Raw genomic sequence first — 25,513 nt, 5'->3', positions numbered from 1 at the left:
TATTTGATCGAGGATGTTTACCGTCAAACTAACAAACTAACTATTTTATAGTATGAATTAAAATATCCAAAAATTGACTAAAAATTTAATTTGTTATGAAAAATAAACATATTAAAAATTAAATATCATTTTATTTGGTAAAATGAGCTTGACGGAGTTATTGAAGTAAGCCGGGACTTATTTTTCAAAATATAATTTAAAAGGAGTGTTAAAATTAAAAGTTATATTATTTGAAGGATTTTAAGAGTCTTGTTTGTTTAGATATATAGACTAATTAGAGTTTTAGTTAATTAAAATAAAAGATCTGATAAAGTTATCTTGGTTTAAGTTGCTATTCAACACCTGCAAATAGACATGGTACCTAGATGTATAGATTATCCAAGTATTAAGTAGTTAAATCAATCTATTATAAGTATTTTTTATCTTAAGAAGTTTAATATAGTTTTTTTTTTCTTTTTAAATTCTATCATTTTTTTTAATCTTCTACTTTGTTAGATTTTAAGTTAGTAGTACCTTGTTGTTGTTGCTACTATTTAAGATAGTATTTTTCAATATGATAGTTCTTTTCTCTACATACATCCGATTCCAACTAGATTAAGCCTATCAAAACCAGAATAAATCAATGGTTTTATGATTTTAAATTGAACTAAAATTGAATAGGACGGTTGGATTCCAAACAACTCTAAAAATAAAAAAAAGTTAAGATATGATTGTGCTTCATGGTGTATAAGTTATTACTTTAGATTTTTTATTTTGATGACCAGAATAAATCAACGGTTTGAATTTGGGTGGGTATTCAATATCTCCATCTCGATAACTAATTAATTTAATAATTATTCTTTTGAGAGGAATATTTGTTTCATCAAAACAAGTACGCTTAATATCTTCATCTTGATGATCAAATGGTTTAACAATTAATCTTTTTAACCTTGTTAACATTAGAATAATTTATTTTTTGTATGACCCTTATTACTTTGCTCTATCATCCGTGTAACAATAAAAATAGTAATAGAGACAAATGAGGAAGAAGATGAGTGATGATCCATAGTTTGAGAAATCCATTAATAAAACTCTTCTCTCGCGGTCTTTAATTTGATAAAATTTATATGATCAAATTTAGCATTCCAAATCGATACACATCATTTGGTACTCATTATCAACATATATATATATATTATATATTAGATGCTTAACCACGCCACTTTTGTGTCTTTGCTTATGGTTACAAATGTTTATTTCAGGGGAATTAGTGCCCGTATATTACTAATTTATGCAAGCAAACTCGTCAAACATCCCTGAAGTCTGGAGCACTCGAATTCATTTGGTCGGTCCCCACTGGAAACCTTAAGACAGTGGGACTTCCATCAATGAAAAAGGCAGCTGTCCTGTTGCCAAGGAGTTCGCTCCAGTAAACATTACACAATACATGTCTTCTGCCGCAGAGAGAGAGAGAGAGAGAGAGAGATCTGATCAATTACTTGTATGATGTGTTTCCCGGTGCTTCAGACTAGTTGGATTCGTGTTCTGCCAGGCGGGGACAAGCATGAGCATTCCGATTGAGAAGAGTACAATTAGTAAAGAGACTGAAAGACTGGGGGTGGATCAGCAGGATTGGGTTAGACATGGGGACTGTGCTATCTCTTTCAGGTCAGCTCCTGCTGAGATTCGTGTGCGTCAAGCCACTCAAAGCAAGCAGGCAGGCAATCACGCGGACGACTCTGATAAATATGACCCCATATTGGCAGCTGTTTTAAGCATTGCACCACATTCATTCTGGGGTACCCCTCCCACACTAAAGGCTACATCACATTCATTACAGAGTGGCCTTGAGCTTTTCTGGTCCCACGACAAACCAAAAGGTCCAACCCATATGTTTCCTTCTGCGGTACATCCACAATCTTTTCTCTTCCCGGTAACTATTCAAGAAAAAAGATGAGATATATTTTAATCTTGAATCGATTTCCTGACCACAAAGCCTTGAATCTACGAGGCTTCCTAAGTGTCCCTTAAATTTGCAGTGGTTTTGAGTATGTTCTTAATGGCTGTTGAGCTTAATTTAGTCCTGTTTTTTCCATGCTGATAGATGAGATGAATAAGGAAGGGAATCAGGAGTACGGCACTAGTGGTGCAAATTCAGCGCAGGCAAAGACATAAGTAGTCGAATCTATTGTCTCCAGAATTAGGGTGATATGCAGAGAGCCCATGAAGAAGTGAAGAAAGAGAGACAGAGAGAGTGGATTACAGATCAAGGAGAACGGGGGGGAGGAGGAGGAAGAAGAAGAGATGCCGACAGTTTGGTTTGCCTTGAAGAGATCTCTCCACTGCAAGTCTGAGCCGTCGGAGGTTCATGATCCAAAGGCCAGGGGGCATCTTGGATCCATCTTGACAAGGAAAGCGGGAAGGTCTGGGTGCTCTAGATCCATAGCCAATCTCAGAGATGTCATCCATGGAAGCAAGAGGCACATTGAGAAGCCACCGAGTTGCAGCCCGAGGTCCATCGGGAGTAGTGAGTTCATAAACCCAATCACCCATGATGTTATTCTTAACAATTCCAGGTGCGAGCTGAGGATACCTGGAATGGGAGCCTGCCAAGAGGGCGAGGCAGGATTGGATTCTCCCTGCGTTGGCACCCTTAGGCCTGGGACGCCTGGACCAGGAGGCCACCCCTCACCACTTCAATATAACCCTCCTCCATGTGGCGGAGCTAGTAGCACTCCAGCAAGAAAATGCCCTAGCTTCTCCGGTGACGGAGAAGACCATGGCCCCGGGGGTTCATCTCTCGCTACCGTTTTGCTTGGCCATGGTGTTGTCGGACCCCATCACGCCGCTTCAACACCAAGGTTCTCTCATGAGATGCATTTGCAGAAGTGCTCTGCGGCTGTGACCTGCCACAAATGTGGGGACAAGTTTGTGAAGTGGGAGACCTTGGAGGCGCACCACCTAACCAAGCATGCAGGTACCATGTCGATCTTTGCTGCTTTTAGTGGATTTCCTGGAATTGTTTAGTGTCTCATGTTTATTTCTTTCCTTCGCATCCATCCGACGAAGCATATGCGTACCAGAGGATTAGTGGTCGCCAATGTCTTGCAGCGCTACTGCTGTTTCTTGTTTTCCTACATCACAATCTTCTTCGGTTGGAGGTGAGGGACTGACTTGTGCTTCTCTTACGCATGTAGTTAGCGAACTTGTGGAAGGTGACTCCTCTAGGAAGATAGTAGAAATGATATGCAGAACAGGGTGGTCCAAGACCGACGGCAGCTGCGGACGGATCGAGAGGGTCCTCAAGGTCCATAACATGCAGAAAACTCTTACTCTCTTTGAGGAGTACAGGGAAACGGTTAAGATGAAAGCCAGCAAGCTGCCAAAGAAGCACCCTAGATGCCTGGCCGACGGCAATGAGCTTCTGAGGTTCCATGGCACCACAATTGCCTGTTCTCTCGGCATGAACGGCTCGTCTGGGCTTTGCGCGTCGGAGAAATGCAGTGTTTGTCAGATCATCAGACACGGATTCACCGGCAACGAGGAAACCAAGGGAGGGATCGGCGTTTTTACGACTTCCACTAGCGGTAGAGCACTGGAATCAATCGAGACGGATGAAGATGATACTTCCGTGAAGAAAGCGCTGTTGGTGTGCAGAGTCATCGCTGGGAGGGTTCATAAGCCTTTGGACAACTACCAAGAGCTAGTAGGTCAGTGTGCCTTCGATTCGTTGGCGGGGAAGGTTGGTCTTTACGCAAATATTGAGGAGCTCTATTTGCTCAACCCAAAAGCTCTACTTCCATGCTTTGTGGTAATATGTAAAACCCTCAAGTAACTTCCACTACGCCTCTCATAGACTTTGATATTGAACTTTCCTTCTTCGACAAACAGTAATTGGGTCGTCGTCTTGGTCGATGAATCCCACCTCCACATTCAGTGCCTTGTCTCTGCGTCAGAGATGTCAAAATCATACTGAGATGTCTGTCTCTCGGGCGTGAATGGCTTCACATCTGCATTTTGGGTTGCATGCTCTCACGTGACGTTTTTACTGTAGCATAGAAAGATCATACGTATTGATATGCGTTGCTTTTACTTCGTAGTCGTTGCTCTGATTTATAAAGCATTCTGTGCACTTAACCTTCAGCTGGCCACTGCTTCCATTTCTTTTTATTAGCATTCATTACAACTGGAATTTGATGAAAAAAATGTTTTCTTGTTCTTGCTTTTTGTGAAGATAAACACTACAGAATGATTCGGTTAGGTGAATTTAGCTTTTCTTCTTCACCATTTTGCAACAGGTAGGATTCGTTCATCCTGACTGGCTAATCACTGGGTAGTGTTCCCGGGACTGTTGGATCATGGTTGGTCTGATAAGAGGTCCCCCATAGCCTGTATAAAAGCTCTGTCTGCAGTTCCCGCTACAGGTGGGGATAGATATGCACCTCTAAGAAGGTGGAAAAGTGGCTTTAGATAAATAATATATTTCTTAGGAGATAATTTTATTGAGATGACAAGATTCTTTACTCTTATAGATCTTCTATAGATCTTATAGATCGGTATCGTTGTAACTTCTAAATCCAATAATGGAACGTGTAGATAAGACAAAAACTTTCTGAGTAGCATAGAAAAAATGTGTATCGTATATTTAATCTATTATTATTTCACTTTAGTTTCTAATATTCAAGTTTTCTACCTAAAAGTGGCATAATTATAATTTTTATGTCACTTTAGCTTTTCTTCTTCACCATTTTGCAACAACAATACTAGTATTTTATTGGTATAATTTTCTTTTTTACTATTATATAAATAGGTGACTGTAGTTGTGTCGCTGCGTGAAGTGACAACAACAGCATTGCTGTTTGTGGTGACTACAACAATGTACTGTAGCATTTGCTAGTTATAGTTGGCATCAATTGGATGTTGAAGGTTACGGTATCCAACTAATGCATGGCGAACTCGTAAGTATTAGGCACCACTATGACGATGTGGTTGTCGATCGACGCATGTGCATAGTCGCACGATGGGACGATCCATCAGCGACACTAGGTTAGCGATGCACTGTGAAGATGTTCTACCGATGAGGAATATGATAGCATAGCACAGCGATCAGTGAGGTCACTAGTCGACCATGTAAGAAGACGTGCACCACCGCGGGTGGCGCACAAGTGACAAACGACTGCTATACCACTGACCTGTGCACGTGGGCACGTTGGAACATAGGGGCGACTATGAGGGTTATGGTTTCATTTATTAAAATTATATTTTTACTCTTATAAATCTTTTAATTCTAACTTATATCCTATTAATAGTTCTACCCTTCAAAAATATATAATTTCATTATATATCCCAAGCAAAATTATAGTTTTATCCTTTAAATTTTAAAATTTTTTACTTATGTCCTCAATTATAAAATTGACTAGTTTGATTTATTTTAATCAACTATTTTGATCAGACTTGATTATATTTGTATTTTGATTGCTTGACTAGATTTAAATTCGATAAATTAAGTTTTGATCAAATTTGAAAAAAATTAAATATTAATTAATTATTTACTTTGTTCAACTTTAATGTTGATGGGCTTAATTGAGTAAATAGTTCACTAAAATCTATGAGTCTAATTTGGGTGGACCAATTCTAGGCTTGCCCAATTAAAAAAGATGGATAGGTCTAATTTAGGTTTCTAAGTGGAATTTTAAAAAATATAAATTATGATTTTCTTTTATAGTTTTCTCATATGACATATTGATAAAATTTGGTATATGATGAATAAAAAATTTAATTATTGTTCTTATAAATTTATTTGGTTATTTAGATACATATATTTAAAATTTTAAAATAATATTTATTTTTATATAAAAGGTATGATATATGATTTATTTAGTTATTATATAAGTTTTTTTATATTGATTAATATTCAATAATAATTAAGGTTATTGTTTTATTATTATTGAATTATTTTGACATAGATTAGATTGAAAAAAATTTGGTAAATATTATTTGTAACTCATGTCCCTAAGTATTATTTGACTAGTAAACATCAAAATAGCCTAGGATGATAAGCTTATGGGATATAAATTATAATAAATATTTTATTATTTATAAGATATTTTAAATTATATTTTATATTATTGTATTGGTCTTATAGTCATTAAAGTGATCTAAACTAAAAACTTATAAAATTACATCAAAGAATTAGTCCTAAATGATATTAAGAAAAATAATATTCATAATAGCACATATAATTAAGAGATTTAGATAATTCCAAAGGAGAATCTACTTCGAATAATTATGTGATGGGATAGAATGATATTGTCTTAAATATCTTTATAGTTTAGGGTTGTATACCTAAAGATAGCAACTATTCCACAAAGATGATATCAGTCCTCTATAAATAATTTTGAGTAAATACTAGAGATATCAATATTTCATTATGAAATATAGATGATATTAATAGTTCAACATTTATTGGTAAATTCAAAGTATTTAATATTATATTATTTTATTATAGTGGTACTTTCATCATTATATTCTTGTAAATATTCTTATATTTTTTATATTAAATTATTATAATTGATTTGAGTATATACAATTTACACTAGATATATTAGACTTTGATCAAATCAGTTGAAAGAATCACAAACATAACTACTTAAAGTTTTATAAAATAAATAATTAAGATAAATAATCAAGAATGGTCTAAAAGATTTAATTTTATGATAATTATTAATAATATTTAAACTTTATTATAGTTTACAACTAATACATTAGAATATTATAAAGATCAATTTAAATTTATTGTCGAGTCATTAAGATCATTGATCGACATATTAATGAAAGAACTAACTAAAATTGAATATAATGATATTTGAAAATTTTAAAATTATATCATCAATATGACTGAAAAAGTTATAAGTCCAAGAATATTAAGCATGAATGTAATTGAGTTTTTTCTTGTATAATTATTTTTTTTTATTTTTTTAGTTTGGCTTATTTAAATTTTACTATAATAAAATTAAGGATAAATAAAATTTAAATAAGCTAACTAGTATGTGTATTTAGAAAAAAAAAATAAGATTCAAATAGAAAAGACTTATAATATTTTAGGTACTACTAAAAGAGTGAGTAATAATAAAAGAAAGTTGAAATGTAAATCACTCATGTTTTTAAATGCTATATAAACTTATAAAAGAAAAATCTTCATTGGTAAAGTATTACTTCTATGATAAAAAAAGTTAAGTGAAGAAGGACAATGAGGTTTTGGTTCCAAAGAAAAATGTATTAGTTTGACTTTTATATGTTTTGAATCAAACGTTACAAAAGTTATTTTTTAATACTTGATGGATTGATTCTGAAGCTTTAATTTATGTTATCAATAATAAGGACTCATTTTAATATGAAAATCAAAAGCGTAAGAAATATTTATCCCCTACGCCCAGTAGGATTTATCTTCAACCAAAAGCGATACTAGTTGGGACTTATTACCTATACATAGTAATAATTCATTTGATAGATCTTGAGTATGTATGCATAATTTTAGAATTTTAGTTTTTTTATCTAAAATTGTCAGTATATTATTTTTCTTTAGTATATATATTTATGATTCAACAAAAGTTAACTTTTAAATTCTATATGAGGTCTATACATAATTAATGTGAATCTTAAATTTACAATGATCCTATAATCAAATATTAGAATAAAATATAATTTCATAAACTTCTTAATATTATATATGCATATATTTATAGGTCACTCCATATTCTTTATTTCAGTGGAAAGAAATATTTTATCACTTTTATAAATTACATATTAAGATATAACTATCTAAGGTCTCAATCTATTAACAACTTTAAGTATATATAAATGAAGTCGAAAGATAATTAAATAGAAAAGTTAAAAATTATCGGATCGAGGTGATAAATTTTATGATACTTATGATGAGTTTGGTCATAATTTTATTTTTTTTATTAAATTCTTAAAAAAAAAAGGATATTTATGCTTAGTATATTTTATTAGATGTTCCATAATAATACTTAAAGGTGAAATCATAATCTTATGAATATGATTAAGAGTATGATAGATTATTCTTCTATACCTGGATCAATTTTATAAATAACTTAAATATGATTACTAGAAAGTCAATTTTTTAAACTTTTTTGAGTTATTGATTAATAAGAAACCGGAGACATTTACTATTTAGGATTGTCTTGCATAAGAATCTTTAATTCAAATAAAAAAAATTGAATTCAATGACTATTTTTGAGTATTTTTATTATTTATTCAATTAAAAAAAAAGATATACATTTTATTACTCTAATCATATTACGAGTATATAATATGGAATTCCTAGAAAATGATTGCTATATGAATTATTTTAACAAGTAATTACTAAATGATAACATATTTAAAAAAATAAAATATTATTAACTTGAGACAAGATTACAAAAATTCTGCTCACCAAAGCTTAAAATAATATATAAGAATTGAGGCCAGTTCAATCTTAGGAAAAAAATATATTTGATTCTTCAATTTTTGCAAAAGCAGCAAGTGGGCCGTCTTATTTACATTTCTTTATATGTATAGTAAATTGGTACGTTGAAACTTAGATATGAGGTTTTCAATATTGTTAACGCAATTTTTAAGTAGCCAATGTGAAGAAACTTCTTTCTTCAGTTTATGAGATTTAGATCATCACTTTCAATTTTTAAATTAGTTATTATTTCTTAATAGCTAAAACTAAGCTTCCTTTGATTGCCAATGCTTCATTGAGCTTTGCCATCCAAATTGTCATCGACTTGCAGCCTGCAAAAATACGACTTTTAATACTATCTTTGATTAAAAATCTAATTTTATTCTTATCCGTAGATGCATCATAAGCACCATCTGACACCAATAATACCCGAACAGCAATATTACTAAATGATGATCGGAGGTCAACGCAAAGAATTGACTATCTCTCTGTTTGTTCTCTTTGTCTTGACTCAATAAATTGAAGGTATGACCCCACAATTAGGCCAATGGACCTATCTATCTGTCCTATCCTTTGGACATAATGCACCAATTAGGTCAAGGCCTTACAAATAATAAATTAAGACTCTCTGGAGAGGTAGACACGAATTCTTGTTTTCTTTGGTTAAATTCTCCACACGTCTTATAATGATTCTCGACCCTCAGCTGAGGCACTACTTATCCCTTGTTAATTTGACGGTGGAAATCACACAAACACCAATATTTATAGTAGCATTTGACCTTGGCAAGATTCACATCCCTATGCACTTGGATTTTTTGGTTCATGGACCCTCCTCCCACTGCTGCTCACCGAGTCACCTTGTTATCTATTCCCACTTTGGTCACCGATCAACATCATGTCATTAATGAAGCCGAACATTTTCGGCATCTGCATTTATATTCACACATAAGATAACCATGTATCACATGGTCTTCTCCGTGTAGTTGTTGCTTCGAACCATTAACCAGCCTGCACAACACCCTTCGACATTGGGTCTCACTGGTACTCGATCGAGATGTTCCCCTGTTGCCACTAATATTCTTCATGCAACTGACTCTTTTGACGGCCCGGACGAAGTCTGACCGGTCAAATGCGACGCCAGAGGGAAGATCCCATCCGTCTGATCTACATCGGACGGGCAAATCTGGCGCCAACGAGACACCGACAGGTCAAACTTGACGCTCCCGCGTGTCGAGTGGCATATGGGATCCACGCCGCAGGCGTGTCACGCGGTAGGAACCCGAGGGTCACGTGACGAGACGCGGTGGGCCACGGGGGCGGAACTGTCGACAGTGGCTGCGCACGTTGATGTTAGGAGCCTGAGCACCGCGAGATCTCAATCGAACGGCTAGTGCTGGTTGGAATCTCAGGTCGGCAGGGTTAACGCCGTCAGGTCCGTCGAGTTCGCGGTCAGATTGATCTGAGGGTCGCCCAGTCGGAAACGCTGTCAAATGGTACGGTTAAATCTCGCTTTCTCGGTGTCCCCTATAAAGGCGCAGCTAATGGGACGCCGTGAGCAGAGCAGCAACTTTTTCCACTAGAGAGGAGAGGGGAAGACGAGCGAGGCGAAGAGATTCTTTAAGAAGGTAGGATCGGTGACCTCAAGGTTTATTTTTATACGTGTCTCTAGTTGGTTTGCATGGCAAATTTTTACACTTGAGGTCTAATTTTTGTTCCGTTGATTCGTGCGGGGGTTCCCAAAGATTTTCGCGAAATCTGTTGAATTCTGCTGGTTTTGATTAATCTTTCTGTATTTTATGGTGATTGGTGATTGAGGCTCGTATGCGAGGTTGATCAGGCGTTTCTTCTTACAAGCTATGATTCGTTAGGGAAACAAGTTGCAAACTTTGATTGTTGATAAAAAGCAAAAAAGTCTTCGCTTTGTCTTTGCTTTTACCTTTTGGAGTTGGATGGGTGTATGTTATCCGTTGTTAGGCTTGAGTGGGTTTGGTGTTTAAGGTTAATATGACGTAAAAAATAGGATTTTATGACTTATATTCTGACACTTGCTTCTTTCCCTTTTTCCGTTTGATTTTTTTGATGTTTCCTTAAATCGTGTTCTTTCTGAGAGATATTGATTATCTGTTCATTGTTTGTGAATAGAAATTAACAATCTTACATGAAAAGATGAAGAGGGAAATGACTACCCTCCCATTAAGTTCTGCAGTGACGCATAAAGTTTTTTGCAAACCTTTGATGCAAATCACTTATGCTCAGTGTTCCCCTGATGCTTTCTTCCAATATCATCAATATTCTGCATTGCTTACCTCTATATAAAAGAAAAGAAAAACTTGTCACTAGGATGATTCTCTTTATCAGCCTTCACTGCTCTTCACCATCTTCTATGCATATAGCCTAATCCACATGTTCAATGCACAACCAAGAAATATCAGTGGAAATGAATTGGGTTTTTCACATATGTTACATTTGTGCACTGATTAATTCTTCCTGTATGGAACTACATTGGTTTCTTATTTGATATAATCTTGTCATTTTAGCAATATTTATTATTTATCAGTGTAATTACAGTTATCTAATGTGAAGTTAAATGACATCCATCGTAGTAATTTCAGGATTTGCAAGTGAGGACTAACCTACAAAATATTTCATAAGTCGGGAATCTTTGGAAAACCACTCTTGGATGATCCAAAGATTTTGGCCTACTTCAAGGATCTGGAAAATATTTTGTGTAGAAAAGGATTTTGTCAAAAAGTTATTCATATGGTTAAAAAAAGTGGAGGCTTGACTAGCTACGGTTGGTCTCAAGTTTCCAGTAACATACAGTTTTCTACCATATTTCTCGGCAGCATACCACATTAGGACCTTATCAAGTTTTGCTTTTTTAAATGAGACATTGTATTTTAGTTCATGTCTTGCATAAATCAATTTTGGAACAAAACAAAATAAGTAACACAGAATTTTATGGTGATTAGTCTAGAGATGAAGATATTCTAATTACAGAGACAATTAATAATACTGGGATGCTCGAAAACAACACCAGGAAGGAAATCTTCAATTTGCTATATATAAAAGGCTTACACCTAACAATGCTAGAGTTGGAGTTTGATATCAATTGTTCAGGATGATGGATCATTGTTGGTGCACTTGATACAATCTGGCAATAAATGTTGGTTATTTTTCAATAAGACCTATCATAGTTATCTGTTTTTGTTCTTCTAGGATGGATACTTGGTAAGGTGACAGAGGCAGGATGCATGAAGTTCTGGGATGGGAGACTGATTAGAATTCTCAGAGGGGTATAGGCGGGATGCTTTATCCTAAAATTATGTCATACTACTTACAGTCTACTTGAGCTCATATTAAAAATAAGTTATTCAATGAATCTCAAAGGAAGAAATGGCAAGAATAGTTACACTCTGAAAAATCATGTCCATTATTTCTGTCAATGAATCATGGTCATTATTGGTGGTTGTATGATCTTGTCGTGATACGCTTGATTGTTTTGATCTCCCTCCCTCCCAGAGTTTATGCTGTCTTTTTTATGTTCATGCAATACTTTTAACCAGTGTGAAAATTAAATTAGCCCCCGAACTGGTATATTCTCGATGGGCATATCACTGTAGTTTCACTGTTATAAAAAATTAAAAAGCCATGTGCTTGTACTCTCCTAGGCAATGTTATTTTTGTCACCTCAGAAGCTGTTAAAATTCTTCATTACCACATGTGAAGCTCTTAATTTCTGCATTAAGACATCCAATGAACAAAGAAGGTTTTGCTAGTACGAGGGCTCATCATCTGTGCAATGAAAGAGGAAATCCTCAGCATAATTCATTCTGTAAAACCTAGAATATTGGATTAGAACTACCATCCATAAATTACTAAGGAATTGTGAAAGCCCAATGCCAGTCGGTGACTAGGCAACATATTGCCATATATATGTAAACTTGTCGGTTATGTTATGAGAGAATCTGGTCAATTGTGCCAATGAATCTTTTCTTTCTACTGCTTTTGATCATTAAAGTATCATCGATGTGGTTGTTAGGCTTTGGTAAGTGCCATTTAGAAGAATGTAATGTTTGCCTCAAGCTCTTCAGTTTCTGCACTAATGTTTTATGTAAGAATTATGAACATAGAGTATGTACATATGCTATGTGTGAGAACAATTTCAAATTAAGTTGCTGTCTGCACTACTGCTATCCTCTACAATTACAGAACTGCTTAAGAATGAATGAGAGATACTGTAGGACCCAGGAGTTTTGCCTGATCCACCTTTGAGACCCTAAAATTTTCTCAGTGCCTTTGGCCACTAGCTTAAAAGATAAGTATATAAATAATCTGGCTCCCTAAACTGCATAGACAATAGTCTCTTTCAAGACTTGGGTAGCTATGTGATTCATTGGTTTTAAATTGACTGAGATGTTATTGCCTTCATTCTCTTCCTCCTTTCTTTTTCCAGTAATTATATGCATCTTGCAGTAACGATCTCCTTTTAAGTCAGCTGTAGCCTCATTTGGTTTTCATTGACAAGCATGCTTTTATGTGATATTTGATTGAGGCTGTGTTCCTTTCCTCTTTCATGCACAGATATCTCATGCATAGTTGATTCTCATCCTTCTAGCATGGACTCTCATCAGTTATGTGGATTGACTGGTGCAAACTTATCGTGCGAATACCCTTCTCCAAGAAATCTAGTGCTTATTGAATGGACACTTGATTCCACAAAATCAGCTCTTGGCAACTCACCCAGCTCCCCTCTTTCTAGCCAGTTTGAGTGTGACAATTTGTCTGTGCCAAGCAATATTCAGGATCAGCACAGCTCCACAGATACCATCCCAGGGGTTAGCCTCTCTGGGTACTCTCCGTTGGACACCGACAGCAGATTCAAACGGTCGCAAGTTCAACTTCCAGAGGGTATCCAGATACAATCCAATTCACTTTCTGTAGCTTCCAGTCAGAGCATGAAGCACGCGTTACAGGAGATTGAAACTGCTCTCATGGCACCGGATACAGATGAACCAACAACCAGCACTGATCCTGAGTTGAAGGAGAACAAGCAAACTCAGCTGCCAAAGCAGCGGTCAAGAACATGGACCCATGAAATCCAGTTAGAATCTCCTTCTCTAGTCCATCCTTGTTACCTCTCCGGTAGAAATTTGAATCCAAGTCATGAAGTGCGTCCAGAGAAACGTCTCAGAGAAATGAGGAAACCATCAGGTAATGATGTGAAACAGCTTCTAATCAAGTGTGCTGAAACTCTATCCAAGAACAAGATAAAGGAATTTGAATTATTAGTTGAAAAAGCCCGAAGTGTTGTTTCTATTACTGGAGTACCTATCCAGCGACTTGGTGCTTATATGCTGGAAGGGCTGGTGGCAAGGCACAAGTCTTCTGGCACCAACATCCATCGTGCCTTGAGGTGCCGTGAGCCAGAAAGTAAGGAGCTTCTTTCCTACATGAGGATTTTGTATGACATATGCCCCTACTTCAAGTTTGGGTATATGGCAGCGAATGGAGCAATAGCTGATGCGCTAAAGAAGGAGGACAGGATCCACATTATAGACTTCCAGATTGCTCAAGGGACCCGATGGGTCACTCTTATTCAAGCATTAGCTGCAAGACCTGGGGGTCCACCACATGTGCGAATAACAGGGATTGATGATCCAGTGGCAGAGTATACTCGAGGAGATGGGTTGCATGTAGTCGGGAAGATGTTGCTGGACATGTCCAAGAAATTCAATATTCCGCTTGAGTTTAAAGGCCTCCCTGTATGTGAGCCTGAGGTTACAAAAGAAATGTTGGATGTTAGGCTTGGGGAAGCCCTTGCCGTCAACTTCACTCTCCAGCTCCACCACACGCCCGATGAGAGTGACGACGTAAACAACCCTGGTGATGGATTGCTAAGGTTGGTGAAGAGTTTGTCCCCGAAAGTGATGACTTTGGTGGAGCAGGAGTCCAACACCAACACGACACCATTCTCGTCGAGATTTGTCGAGACACTAGATTACTACTCTGCCGTGTTTGAATCGGTTGATGTGATGCTGCCCAAGGAGAGCAAGGATAGGATAAACGTCGAGCAGCATTGTCTGGCAAAGGACATGGTTAACATCATTGCCTGCGAAGGGAAGGATAGGATCGAGAGGCACGAGCTGCTGAGCAAGTGGAGATCCAGGCTCAGCATGGCAGGTTTTAGACCTTACCCGCTTAGCCCGTATGTGAACTCAGTGATAAAGACTCTGTTGGGTTATTACTCAGATAAATATACGTTGATGGAGAAAGATGGTGCGTTGCTGCTGGGTTGGAAGAATAGGAACCTCGTCTCGGCTTCTGCTTGGCACTGATCAGTAATTGCCCATTAGAGAGAAGCCTCCAAGGAATAAAGGTCAGATCGCTGAATGCAGAACATCCACGTACGAATCTTGTGATGTATCTCGTTGTTTTGTTGCCCGCTACCCGAGTGCTGCGTCTGTTGTTGTAATCAGAGTCTTCTGTGACACCAAACTACTTGGGAGCTTGAGAATCGTATGTATTCGATTCTGTTTTCTTCTAATCAATTTTTTGGGCCCGAAATCAAATGGGTCGGGTCTGATCGGGCTATCGATGTGAGAATATTGTTTGAAAGGAGGGTTGCGGTATCATCTACTCATTGGAATTATAATTTGTTGCGATCAATAACACGTACCACGGCTCGTTGACGTCTTGTCAGTTCTCGTATGCAGCAGTTGACTTCTATCTTTGCGTTGCTTGCTGGGTCAACCTATGATTTGCGAGATGAGCAGAGGACGTGTCCATCATGTTCACTTTCCAAGCTAGAAGACAGTAAGCGACTCGGATCTCTCTCTCTATGCAGCTCCTGTTCACATGCATGCAAATGACCCTGTTGGGATCTTATATACGTCGTCTTCACGAAGAGGGTGCAACTATCGAGTATAGGATCGATGTTGAAGCGTACCGCAACCGATGGTGGTAATGCCATCATTTTGTGTGAAAGCTTTTAATTCCCTTCTTCCTCTTTACGAATACTCAAGATAAAAGAGTAATCCATCAAATCACATGGTGAAATGAACCACCTTCAATTTTAATCAATCAAGTATGTACATATATTTCCAAACTTAATCAAAATGACAAAAGAAAGGACAAGAAAAATATAGAGTCACCAACATCTATCATCATCAACAGCACCAACATGAAATTACAGGCATGCATTCGGTTTTGCTTCCGAAACATTTCTTCATACTCACTCACTGCCATGATGCTTAGAATAGGAAGACCATCGGAGCAAATGCGGGCACGACGGCGTAGTGCCTGACAGAAGCAAATGAATAGAGACCTTATTAAACTTGCTTATTCGAAAATATAGTTTTTTTCTTAATTAGACTATTCCTAAGCAGCATGCCAATCACTTCATCGACCACCTTTGCTCCAATAAAGTATCAATGATGCCTACATCTTTTTACTCTCAACTTCTCTGCTTTTATTTCATCCAAAAAAGTTAGCTAAAAGCTTTTATTTCATGTTCCTTGGCATCTCCAAGTACCTAAGTTGCGTCTCTAACTCGAATCCAGACTGACACGTACACACAGTCTCAACTGTCTTCCATGAACCTTCATATATACTAGAGCGAAAAAGTAGCACAAGGAAACAGCAGCAGTAGATAAAACACACATTTACGTACTGGTAGTCGTATTTGGTAGCACGAGGCACTGCTCTAACAGCCGGTTTCGCCTTCGCCTTCGCCTTCACCGATCCTCCGCTCTTCGCCACCGTCGCCGGCTGCCTCGGAGTCCCCACAGAGGCACCGTCCTCCGAGATCGACAGCAGAGACGGCCGCCACGGCGGCACCCACCCGCGCGTCGCCCTTCAAAGAAGCTTCTCCGGCGGCGCAGTCTCCGCCGCTGGCTGCGTGTCCCCAGCTTCCGCCGTCGGCGTTGGCGTCGTCTCCTCCGGCAGGGAGGCTCGACGGCCGCAAGGGAATTCCAGTAGCCTCATCGATCCCTCAGCCCCTCCCAACGCAGAATAATTTGGATTACAAGGCTGCCATCGCAGGCATCGGCCAGTCGTGAGAAGACGACTTGGTACCTCACCACTCCCGGCGATTTGGTCTGTCTATATAACCATTTCCTCGTCGGTTGACCTGAAAGTCTTCGATAAAGTAGTCATTGCTTCTGACTGACTACTCCATGGATATAACGAAGTGGTCCTCAGTGACGTTTTGCGCAATTAAAAATAATAATAATAATACTAATAATAAAAAGGACAGCTGGGAGCGGATACAGTTTAGCTGGCGGAATAATATTATATATATATATATATATATATAGTTTTATTGGTATGATAATTAAATAAATATGTTATTACTCTTTGGCAACCATTTAGTAGGTAGGAAGGGTGTAATATTTTGATAAGCCCCATATAAAAAATGGGTTAGAATTAAAATTAATAGATTAATTATCTCAACAAATTAAATCCAATAATTATTTGCTAATCAGCAAATAAAATCATTTTAATGGGGAACGTATAGTTACACCCTTTTGACTTTTCCAAGCACGCCAGCTAATCCCCAAATCATCTGTTATTACGTTTTCCTTGTTTTAAGGCTAATATAATCGTTGGTAGGTTTTCTATCTGTACATCATTAACAATCACTTAATTAATAAACTAATGATGATATTATTAAAGAAGTAAAATCAAAAAGATAAAAATATCTTGCATGATGCAGTACCTAGAATTAATATTCCCAGTAGAAGATTCAAGTCCATTGGTGTTTCGGGAAGAGGAAGTATTTGTTCTCAAGTCCTCTCACAGCTGGTATCTTCCAATAAATGTGTTGCAAGTATTTGATCTCGAAGTCAAACCGGATCATCATCATCAGCTATCTTATCCTAATCCCACAGGTGTTTTCCCCTTAAAAAACACACGCAGTGGCCGTCCACGAAGGAACACATTTATGGGAAACAACAGTAGTTGCTGACTCACTACTCCACCAAACTTTTGGTGGAGTGAGATAATGAGTTAAGGTCACAAAGGCGATTCCGACTGTAATGCTTTATGATTTAATGTATTCTCTATACTGCACCCGAGCTGTTTAAAACTCGTCTCCTCTCTCTCTCTCTCTCTCTCTCTCTCTCTCTCTCTCTCTCTCTTTAATGTAAAAGGTAGCATGCAAATGGCATGCTTGTTATTATAAACATAAATATATTGTTAAAAATCTTTATAAGCATGATTTTTTTATATGATTTATAAATATATTGTTAAAAAAATTTATCGACAGAGTTAACTAAGGCATTCAAAGTATATGACTCGCTCATGTTTGGTAGTACGTTGAGTATTGATATTCACAAGGCCTGATTGCCCATTGAGTATTTTTACATATGCTTCTCGCGATACATTAAAATCGCCAGATGGTAGCATGCAAACGGCATGCTTATATTTATTAAGGATAGCTACTGATTTGTCTATAAAATCTATTTAAACTTCCCTTTTCTCAATTATCTTTCATGGTTGACATCACTTTTCTTTCCATCCAAACCTAACTTCACCTTCCATTCTAACTAGTTCATCATATATTTATGTGAGTATAAAAATCATTATTTTTATACGATACAAGACTTTTTTTTAATCAAAAATCTAAAACTAAATAATAATAGACCTAAATATTATGATTCATACATTTTAAATACTATTTAGAAAACCTTTAATTGATATGTAAACATATTATCGTCAGATCCGAAAGTTTTAGTAACACCGATCTACAAAAAGAATTAAGCTCGTATTTTTCTTCTCTTTCTATCTTTTGTAGGATTATTATAAGTGATGAATTTAGGGAGAAAAAAAATTAAGAGAAGATCTATAATCTCTTATTGATTAGTTTACGTGACTAAAGAAAAATAAAAGAAGATCTATAATCTCTTATATCTGTATACTCGCATATTCGTATACACATTATGTTGTAGACTCTAGAAGATCATATTTATTTATAGACGAGAGCAGAAGATTTAAGAAAAGTAATTATGAGAGTCTCTCGTATCAAAATCATCTTCTAAGGAATCTTATCATAATTAGATTTTATTTTTATTTACCGATAACCATAATTAAAATTTAATCATATTCATAATATTTTACTTAATTAGATAGAATCATATAATTCTTTTACGAATTATATATTAAATGATTTTTCAACAAACAAACGTGAACATGAGACTAAAGAGATGTATTTAAAATAATAATTTTGAAGTATCTGGATTGTTAAAACTAAAAATATTCCTAACCCGCCAATGAAAATCAAATTACTTATTTATTTACCATCTATATAATTTAGCTTTAAAACAAAGGAGTATATTTGTCCTCTCTATATATTTTAGCTTTAACGCAAAGGAGCTGATTTGTCCTTTGGAGTTGAGTTGTCCTTTGCAGTGGACTAACATGACTAGAGATCTATTTTATGTTGTTGTCATGAAGTTTATTAGAAGGGGAAAGGGGATATGATATTTCAATTTGAATGCCCAAAGGAGCTGATGTAACAAATCAGCAATCTAAATGCTGTCTTTGTCTTGATGTAGCACCGGACAAAATTGTGGCCGGCTATAAGGTTGTTTCTGTGGCAATTTTTTACTCAGCATCAGTAGTGCTTTGGAGGCTTCAGGAATGTATCAGAATTACTGCATTGTGTGCAAGTGATGCGTGAGTGTAAGATTAAAACTGTGTTTGAATGAATAAAAACTATATTTATATTTTGATATATAATTGAAGAAAAAATTGAAGTGAATATAATTGTGGATGCTTTAATTTGAGTAAAAATTTGATAAACTATTTTGAATGTGCATCGAAGCATGTGTTATTTGGTAAAATTATATTTTAAATATTTGTTGAATATTATTTGATAAATTTATTATTTTTAACATTTTTAATAAATATATTTTTTATTTAAATAAATATAATTTTATAAAATATTTAAATATATAAAAAGTATAACTATATAAATAAATATAAAATAATTTATAAAAATAAATAAATAAAATTCTACCGTATTGATCAATATCAATTTTTACAGGTAAAGATACTACTTCTCTTGAAAGCACTCTTTGTGGTAAATATGTTTATATGTTAGAAGGTATCTACGTCTGAGTTGTCGATAAGTAAGACGATTGGTATTCTTTCTCGGTTCAGCCAAACCATTGGATTCCTATAGATATATAAAATTGATAATAGGCCTTATCCCCATCTCGATCTCATTAAATCTTATTCCATTGTCCTGTCCACGAACACTTCCAATCCGTTCTATTATATATTCATATATATAGTCCTAAAGCTATGGAAGACACCAAACACGACCCATCCCCAACCCCTCCTCATCTCACTCTCAGCAACCTTTCCGGAATCGATTACAATCCATATCTCCTTGAGAATTGCAACACACATCATCCCCTCTGAGCCTCCCTCCCATAAGCCCCTCGAGGATACAACCCTACCCTCTATAATCGTCACCCACCCTATTACCATCCGCCATGTGGCCTGCTCATCACCACAGAAACCACTTCCATGCACGTGAGTGAAATGGGGAAACCCTAGCTAGCATACCCCAGCTTCCATGTTCTCGCCCTTCGCCACAGAGACATGAGGGCTGAGCTCAGGGGCAGCACTCCGGGCCATGTCTCCGTGCCTGATCCTAACCCCTTTGACACCCACCATGGGTCACTCTCCGGCGCTCTCAAGGGGTGCCTCGGAAGCCTGGATGGTGCAGGCATCGAGAAGCTCCTCCTCCACTGCGCCACCGCTGTCGAGGCCAACGACGCCACCCTGGTTCAGCAGGTCATGTGGGTTCTGAACAACATCGCCTCCTCGCATGGCGACCCCAACCAGAGGCTCACCTCCTGGTTCCTTAGGGCGCTCGTCACCCGCGCCTCCCAATTCTGCCCAACCGCCATCCCTTCCGCCACGACCGGGCTCACCAGGGCCCGGCCGATGACCGCAACCGAGCTCGTTGGCTACGTTGACCTCACTCCATGGCACCGCTTCGGATTCACGGCAGCTAATGGCGCCATCCTCAAGATGGTGCAGGGGAGGCGGAAGGTCCATGTGCTCGACTTCAGCATATACTACTGCATGCAATGGCCTACCCTCATCGACGCGCTTTCTGGAAGGCCCGAAGGGCCACCATTGCTCCGAATCACCATGCCCTCCGCTCGGCCGCCGGTTCCACCTCATCTGAATGTTTCCACGGAGGAGATCGGGCTGAAGTTGGCAAACTTTGCCAAGTCTAGGGATGTGCCACTCGAGTTCCATGTCGTCAAGGCCACTTGGAGCTGCTCCAGTGATGCTCTCAACGGACACTCAAACTTCCTCCAAGAGTTCGCGTCATGTCTGTTGGATCCTTCCTCGCTAGGCTTAAGGGAGGGAGAGGCCCTCGTCGTCAACTGCCAGAGCTGGTTACGGTATCTGCCGGAGGGGTCAGGGAGAGCTACTGACGACCTATCCTCGAGGGATGCATTCATGGAATTAATTCATAGGCTTAACCCTTGCCTTGTTACTGTGACCGACGAGGACGCAGACTTGGATTCCGCAAGGCTGACCTCCAGGATCATGTCATGCTTCAACTACCTATGGATACCATTTGATGCGCTGGAGACTTTCTTGCCCAAGGACAGCCCTCAGAGGTTGGCGTACGAGGCGGACATCGGGCAGAAGATCGAGAACATCATCGGGTTCGAGGGGGAGGAACGGATGGAGAGGTTGGAATCGGGTGCCAGGTTTAGTCAACGGATGACAAGGGCGGGGTTCGAAAGCTATCCCTTCGACGAGGAGACAGTGAGCGAGGTGAAGCTTCTTGTCGATGAACATGCGAGTGCATGGGGGCTGAAGAGGGAGGAGGACACGTTGGTGCTCACATGGAAGGGCCACAATTCAGTCTTCACAACAGCTTGGGTCCCAAGCGGATATGATGGATGAAATCGCTCGTCTTATGGTGGGAGTAGCACCAGCTCCTCGGTGGTCCTGAGCAAGAAAGATGACAAAAACGTGTTGCCGACAGATGCACAGCTTTTCTGAGCCTTCCGCAACTCCATACTGGCGTCCATCCGGGAGCAAGCCATGCAGGGCCGCCAATGATGCTGTCTATCTACCATTTCATGTGGCAGGGAGAATGGTTTATCTTCCTTACTTGTATGAGCGTTCCATTCATCCTCTGCTTACGAGCCGCCGCAGATTAATTCTGGTCTCCCCATTAAATTTCTTGGTATTTTATTTTTCCATGCCTGGAGCATAATGGATCCCCTTCTTGTGACATGGAGTCTCACACATCTTTTAGAATGCACTCGTCCACCAAAATCTCTGGTGAGTGAGTGCTTCCGGAGATTTACTTGAGGGCAATGCGAAACAACTACGATATACCACTGATCTGAATTCCAAAGACGTATCTCTCAAAGAACAGAAACTATTTTTGATAGGTGCGAACGCCAATTAATTTGTTTTTCCTTTTACGGGTAAAAAACTCCATCAAAATTGACTACAGAAAGGCAAACAAATGCAAGTGCGCACATCTTCAAGCTAATCACGAATGGTTAGGAAAGAAAACTTTTAAGGGAGACAGAACAAAGAATATTTTTAAAGCCTTTAATTGAAAAGGGAATCCATAATTAACAAAGACTAATCTTACGAGAGACCTTCAGCCCATCTATTATAATCTCCAGGAAGAGAATCCATGCATAATGGTTCCAGCGCGTGTTATTGTGGCCGCCACTGGTAATTTGGAAATCCTCCAATCAGGACGCTTCTTTCAAGATGTGGTTGAAAACTGATCGTGATCAATTGAACATGCTGGGATGGCATTCGACAAAGAGCACCGACAACACATCTAAGATCTAGAGATGGTGGTAAACACTGGCGAGGAAGCTAGAAAAGCCTTCAGCTGGCTGTTGCGACTTTTACCGGGATGCTACGTACACTCGGGTCTTCCACGATTCGGTACATGGAGTAGGGGAAGCGGATGGCGGCCACGGCTCCTTAGCGCGACGCCGCACGGCGAACTCGAGCACACGATGGTGGGCGGGTGGGGCCCGGTCCCCTTCTGGAACGTAGCCGCTGAAATAATCCAGGCGCCTCCACCATCTGGCGGCGGGGGTCCGTATGTAGAAGTCTGATATCAGCCGACGCAGGTCTGCCTGCGCGATGTGCACCGGTACTGTACATCGTGGGGGAGATCATCCCATCCCATCTTCCTTTCCCACTACCCAGTCACCAATTGGCTACTCCACCTCTACTCTTCTCAGATTTAGAATCTACGCTTGTAATTATTACTCAAACCGTCTTTTTTATTAACATATCAAAACAATGAAAATGAACTGTAAAAAATCATTTTCACAGTTAAAAAAGAAAATGTCATATTTCGACTCAAAAATTGACAGTCTGATATAGCGACGAGAATTATAGGTTTGAATTGAGTTTGAATATGATTAGATATATGTTGAAACGGCTTTTATGACGCCAAATATGGTTCTTCACAGAGATGTACAAAATTTTTGGTTCAACGACCGCAAAATAAAAGTCGCTATAAGTTTAGTATTTCGTAGATCCAATGTTTACGTCACATCACACGAGTTGGAGCGAAGCAGCACAGATAACATGCAACATGACAAAGAAGAATGACAGCCGATACGTTGTCATCAGCTACCAAGGTTGCCAAGCTGGCACTGCTCACCGTTGTTATCAAGCCTTCGATGGATGGGTTACAGAGATGAAGAGACGATTAGGTGGTGGTTTCGAGAACAGTGACCACACTCCATTTCAAGCACAAATATTTTAGGGTTCATCGAGGTTAAGAAGAGAGAGAGGGAGGGATGACTATCGAATACAGGGAAGTGTGTCTTTTTGTCCAGTCGTAAATATTATCTCGGTTGCGGAAACCATTTTCTTCTGCCAAACAGCCCTGCAACCAAGCCAGAAAACTTACTCCATTAGCTAAGCGAGTGCCGAAAGATCATTCACCGAAACCACAAGCGCAGGAAAGGAACAAAACTCCAGAAAAGGACTGCACAACCAACGCAAGCACGGGGGGGGGGGGGGTTGGCGCGCAATAAACGCAAAGCAGGACCAACGTGAAACGCGAGACGGGCGGCACCAAAATTATTAGCAGATATTGTGAGCAGAAGAAAGTAAAGAGAAAAAAAAAACAACAAAGAAATCATTGTCATTTTAGAATTGAAGGAAAGAAAACGTGCAAATAGAATAAGAAAAGGACAATTGCAGAAGGAAAAAAGAATAAGAATTGAGATAAAATTAAAGAAGCTCAAGAATCTCAACTTTCAGCCTGCGAAAATAAATGTGCCTCTGCAAATGACCAATCATTCGTTTTCGAAACGGAAACAGAATTTGAAGCTTCCATATAACGCCATAAAGATGTGAAACGCCCGCAAAGATCGTTCTTTTCTTTTAAGTTACATAACTAACCGATTCTGGCCGCCACTTCTTCCCCTGGGGGCCGGCACTCCGGCGGCTCCTCGAAGACCGAGACAGGGAGCCGCTTGTGGGCGACGCCGATGTCGACGAGGATGACGCCCGAGGTCGGGTCGGTGACGACGATCCCCTTGACGGGCAGCCATAGGAAGAGCTCCTCCTCCGACCATCCGACCACCCCGGAGAGAGCGCCGTAGCTGAGGTTGCCCCGCACCTCGCTCTCGAAGTAAGCGAGTCCATCGCCGTACCGGGCGTAACAGGGGTAATCGAGGCGGACCTCAAGGAGGCCGGAGGAAGGGTCGTGGGCGAAGGACTCTACAGAGTTGGGAAGGAGCCCGCCCGGGAGGCCGTAGTTCCGAAGAAGGTCCCGGATGGAGCCGCCACCAGAGGCTGCCAACGAGGAGGACAGAAAGAAAAAGAAGCATGGGAGAACAACAAAGAGTTCTCTACGTGATATAAAGGCAGGGAAAGGTGAGAGCTTTGCCATTGAAGAGAGAGAAAACGGAGAAAGTGTTTCAACAAGGGGTTTAGTTTCTAACGAGAGCGAGCGAGAGAGAGAGAGAGAGAGGGAGAGATTGACATTGCTTATATACGCGGATTGTAGTGGGCCCACAAAAGGAAATTTCAAGAAAATTATATTTGAATTTTGGGTGGGGCGATTTCTTGCAAAAGATTTTTTGTTTTCCCAAACTCCCCTTTTAATTTTTTTTCCAAACAGTATCCATAATTCAAAAAAATACTTAAATTATCTCTTTAAAAAATTAATTATAACTTTTCTATCAGTTATAATATTTTGGGCGATTACACTTTTTTTAAATTTATTATATTATTTTGATTGCTATAATAAAAACATTATAAGACTTATTTGAAAACATTATATATGAGCCAAATGAAATAAAAAAACACATTAAAAATCATTTTTATATTATATTAGTTTTCAAATATGCATTTATAATAGTATAAGAACAACATAACCCAAATAGGTATAAAAAATTAGCTTGCTATAGTGTTTTGGCCACCATAATAAAAATATCACAAAATCTATTTTGAGACAATTTAAATAATCTAAATGGACTCCTAACATCAATCTAACTAACTATATGTCTAAAAATATGATATTGTAATAGTTTACGAATAATAACAATCAAAGGGGCATAATATGATATTACTTATAGTATTTTTTAAATAGTTTTATAATAGTTTTATATTTTAATAAAAAAATATTATAAATATTATAAAAAAAGACTGCAAATGAGTCAAATGAAAACATTGTAATAATTCAAAATGGGTGAAAAAAAAAAACTGACAAAAAAAAGTTGGTGATGAGTATTTAAAAAAAAAAACCAAAAGGGAACGTTATTTGAAAAAAAAACCTAACTGAGGATCTTTTATATAGAAAAATAACCCTTTTTGGTGGGCTATTTGAAGATGGATGATTACTAGGTTTCCAAAACTGAATTTACGAAACCTACTTGAAAACACTATACATGAGCCAAATGGAATCAAAATACAGTATAAACCATTATATCATATTAGTTTATATATATATATTATTTGTAGACTCTTACAATATTTGGGTGATGCTATTCCTAAACTTATATATATATATATATATATATATAT

The 25,513-nt window shown here is 38.1% G+C and overlaps 4 protein-coding genes across 5 annotated transcripts; 3 read left to right on the top strand and 1 right to left on the bottom strand.

Moving 5' to 3' along the window:
- Positions 1–2,021: 2,021 nt before the first annotated feature.
- LOC135677793 (uncharacterized) lies at positions 2,022–4,122 on the top strand. Of its 2 annotated transcripts, none has more exons than XM_065190188.1 (2): positions 2,022–2,956; positions 3,177–4,122. In XM_065190188.1, exons 1-2 carry the CDS (start codon positions 2,284–2,286, stop codon positions 3,812–3,814), a joined length of 1,311 nt encoding a protein of 436 aa, XP_065046260.1. In that variant the 5' UTR covers positions 2,022–2,283; the 3' UTR covers positions 3,815–4,122. The 2 variants fall into 2 exon arrangements, 1 of the variants encoding a protein (XP_065046260.1); XR_010514751.1 differs by having other exon boundaries at positions 2,823–2,956; positions 3,049–3,318.
- Positions 4,123–9,944: 5,822 nt separating this feature from the next.
- LOC135676766 (chitin-inducible gibberellin-responsive protein 1-like) lies at positions 9,945–15,081 on the top strand. Its single transcript, XM_065188287.1, has 2 exons — positions 9,945–10,071; positions 13,031–15,081. Exon 2 carries the CDS (start codon positions 13,066–13,068, stop codon positions 14,782–14,784), a length of 1,719 nt encoding a protein of 572 aa, XP_065044359.1. The 5' UTR covers positions 9,945–10,071; positions 13,031–13,065; the 3' UTR covers positions 14,785–15,081.
- A 4,703-nt stretch (positions 15,082–19,784) lies between these two features.
- Positions 19,785–21,656, top strand: LOC135677791 (scarecrow-like protein 32). Its single transcript, XM_065190186.1, has one exon. It carries the CDS (start codon positions 20,057–20,059, stop codon positions 21,386–21,388), a length of 1,332 nt encoding a protein of 443 aa, XP_065046258.1. The 5' UTR covers positions 19,785–20,056; the 3' UTR covers positions 21,389–21,656.
- A 1,361-nt stretch (positions 21,657–23,017) lies between these two features.
- Positions 23,018–24,432, bottom strand: LOC103988954 (uncharacterized). The gene is made up of 2 exons (XM_009407650.3): positions 23,885–24,432; positions 23,018–23,363 (listed from the first exon to the last, which is right to left on the bottom strand). Exons 1-2 carry the CDS (start codon positions 24,375–24,377, stop codon positions 23,323–23,325), a joined length of 534 nt encoding a protein of 177 aa, XP_009405925.2. The 5' UTR covers positions 24,378–24,432; the 3' UTR covers positions 23,018–23,322.
- Positions 24,433–25,513: the final 1,081 nt, after the last annotated feature.

The sequence above is a fragment of the Musa acuminata genome, chromosome BXJ1-6 (assembly GCF_036884655.1).
Source record: "Musa acuminata AAA Group cultivar baxijiao chromosome BXJ1-6, Cavendish_Baxijiao_AAA, whole genome shotgun sequence".
Classification (NCBI taxonomy): Eukaryota; Viridiplantae; Streptophyta; class Magnoliopsida; order Zingiberales; family Musaceae; genus Musa; species Musa acuminata.
This window is presented reverse-complemented; position numbering and strand designations above follow the sequence as displayed.

Bases quoted from the DNA above. Each gene is read 5' to 3' on its own strand.
- LOC135677793 (XM_065190188.1), top strand. From the start codon at position 2,284: ATGCCGACAGTTTGGTTTGCCTTGAAGAGATCTCTCCACTGCAAGTCT. The intron at 2,957-3,176 runs GTACCATGTCGA...TTACGCATGTAG, and splicing joins CCACCTAACCAAGCATGCAG to TTAGCGAACTTGTGGAAGGT.
- LOC135676766 (XM_065188287.1), top strand. From the start codon at position 13,066: ATGGACTCTCATCAGTTATGTGGATTGACTGGTGCAAACTTATCGTGC.
- LOC135677791 (XM_065190186.1), top strand. From the start codon at position 20,057: ATGAGGGCTGAGCTCAGGGGCAGCACTCCGGGCCATGTCTCCGTGCCT.
- LOC103988954 (XM_009407650.3), bottom strand. From the start codon at position 24,377: ATGGCAAAGCTCTCACCTTTCCCTGCCTTTATATCACGTAGAGAACTC. The intron at 23,364-23,884 runs GTTAGTTATGTA...GCTTGGTTGCAG, and splicing joins AGAAGTGGCGGCCAGAATCG to GGCTGTTTGGCAGAAGAAAA.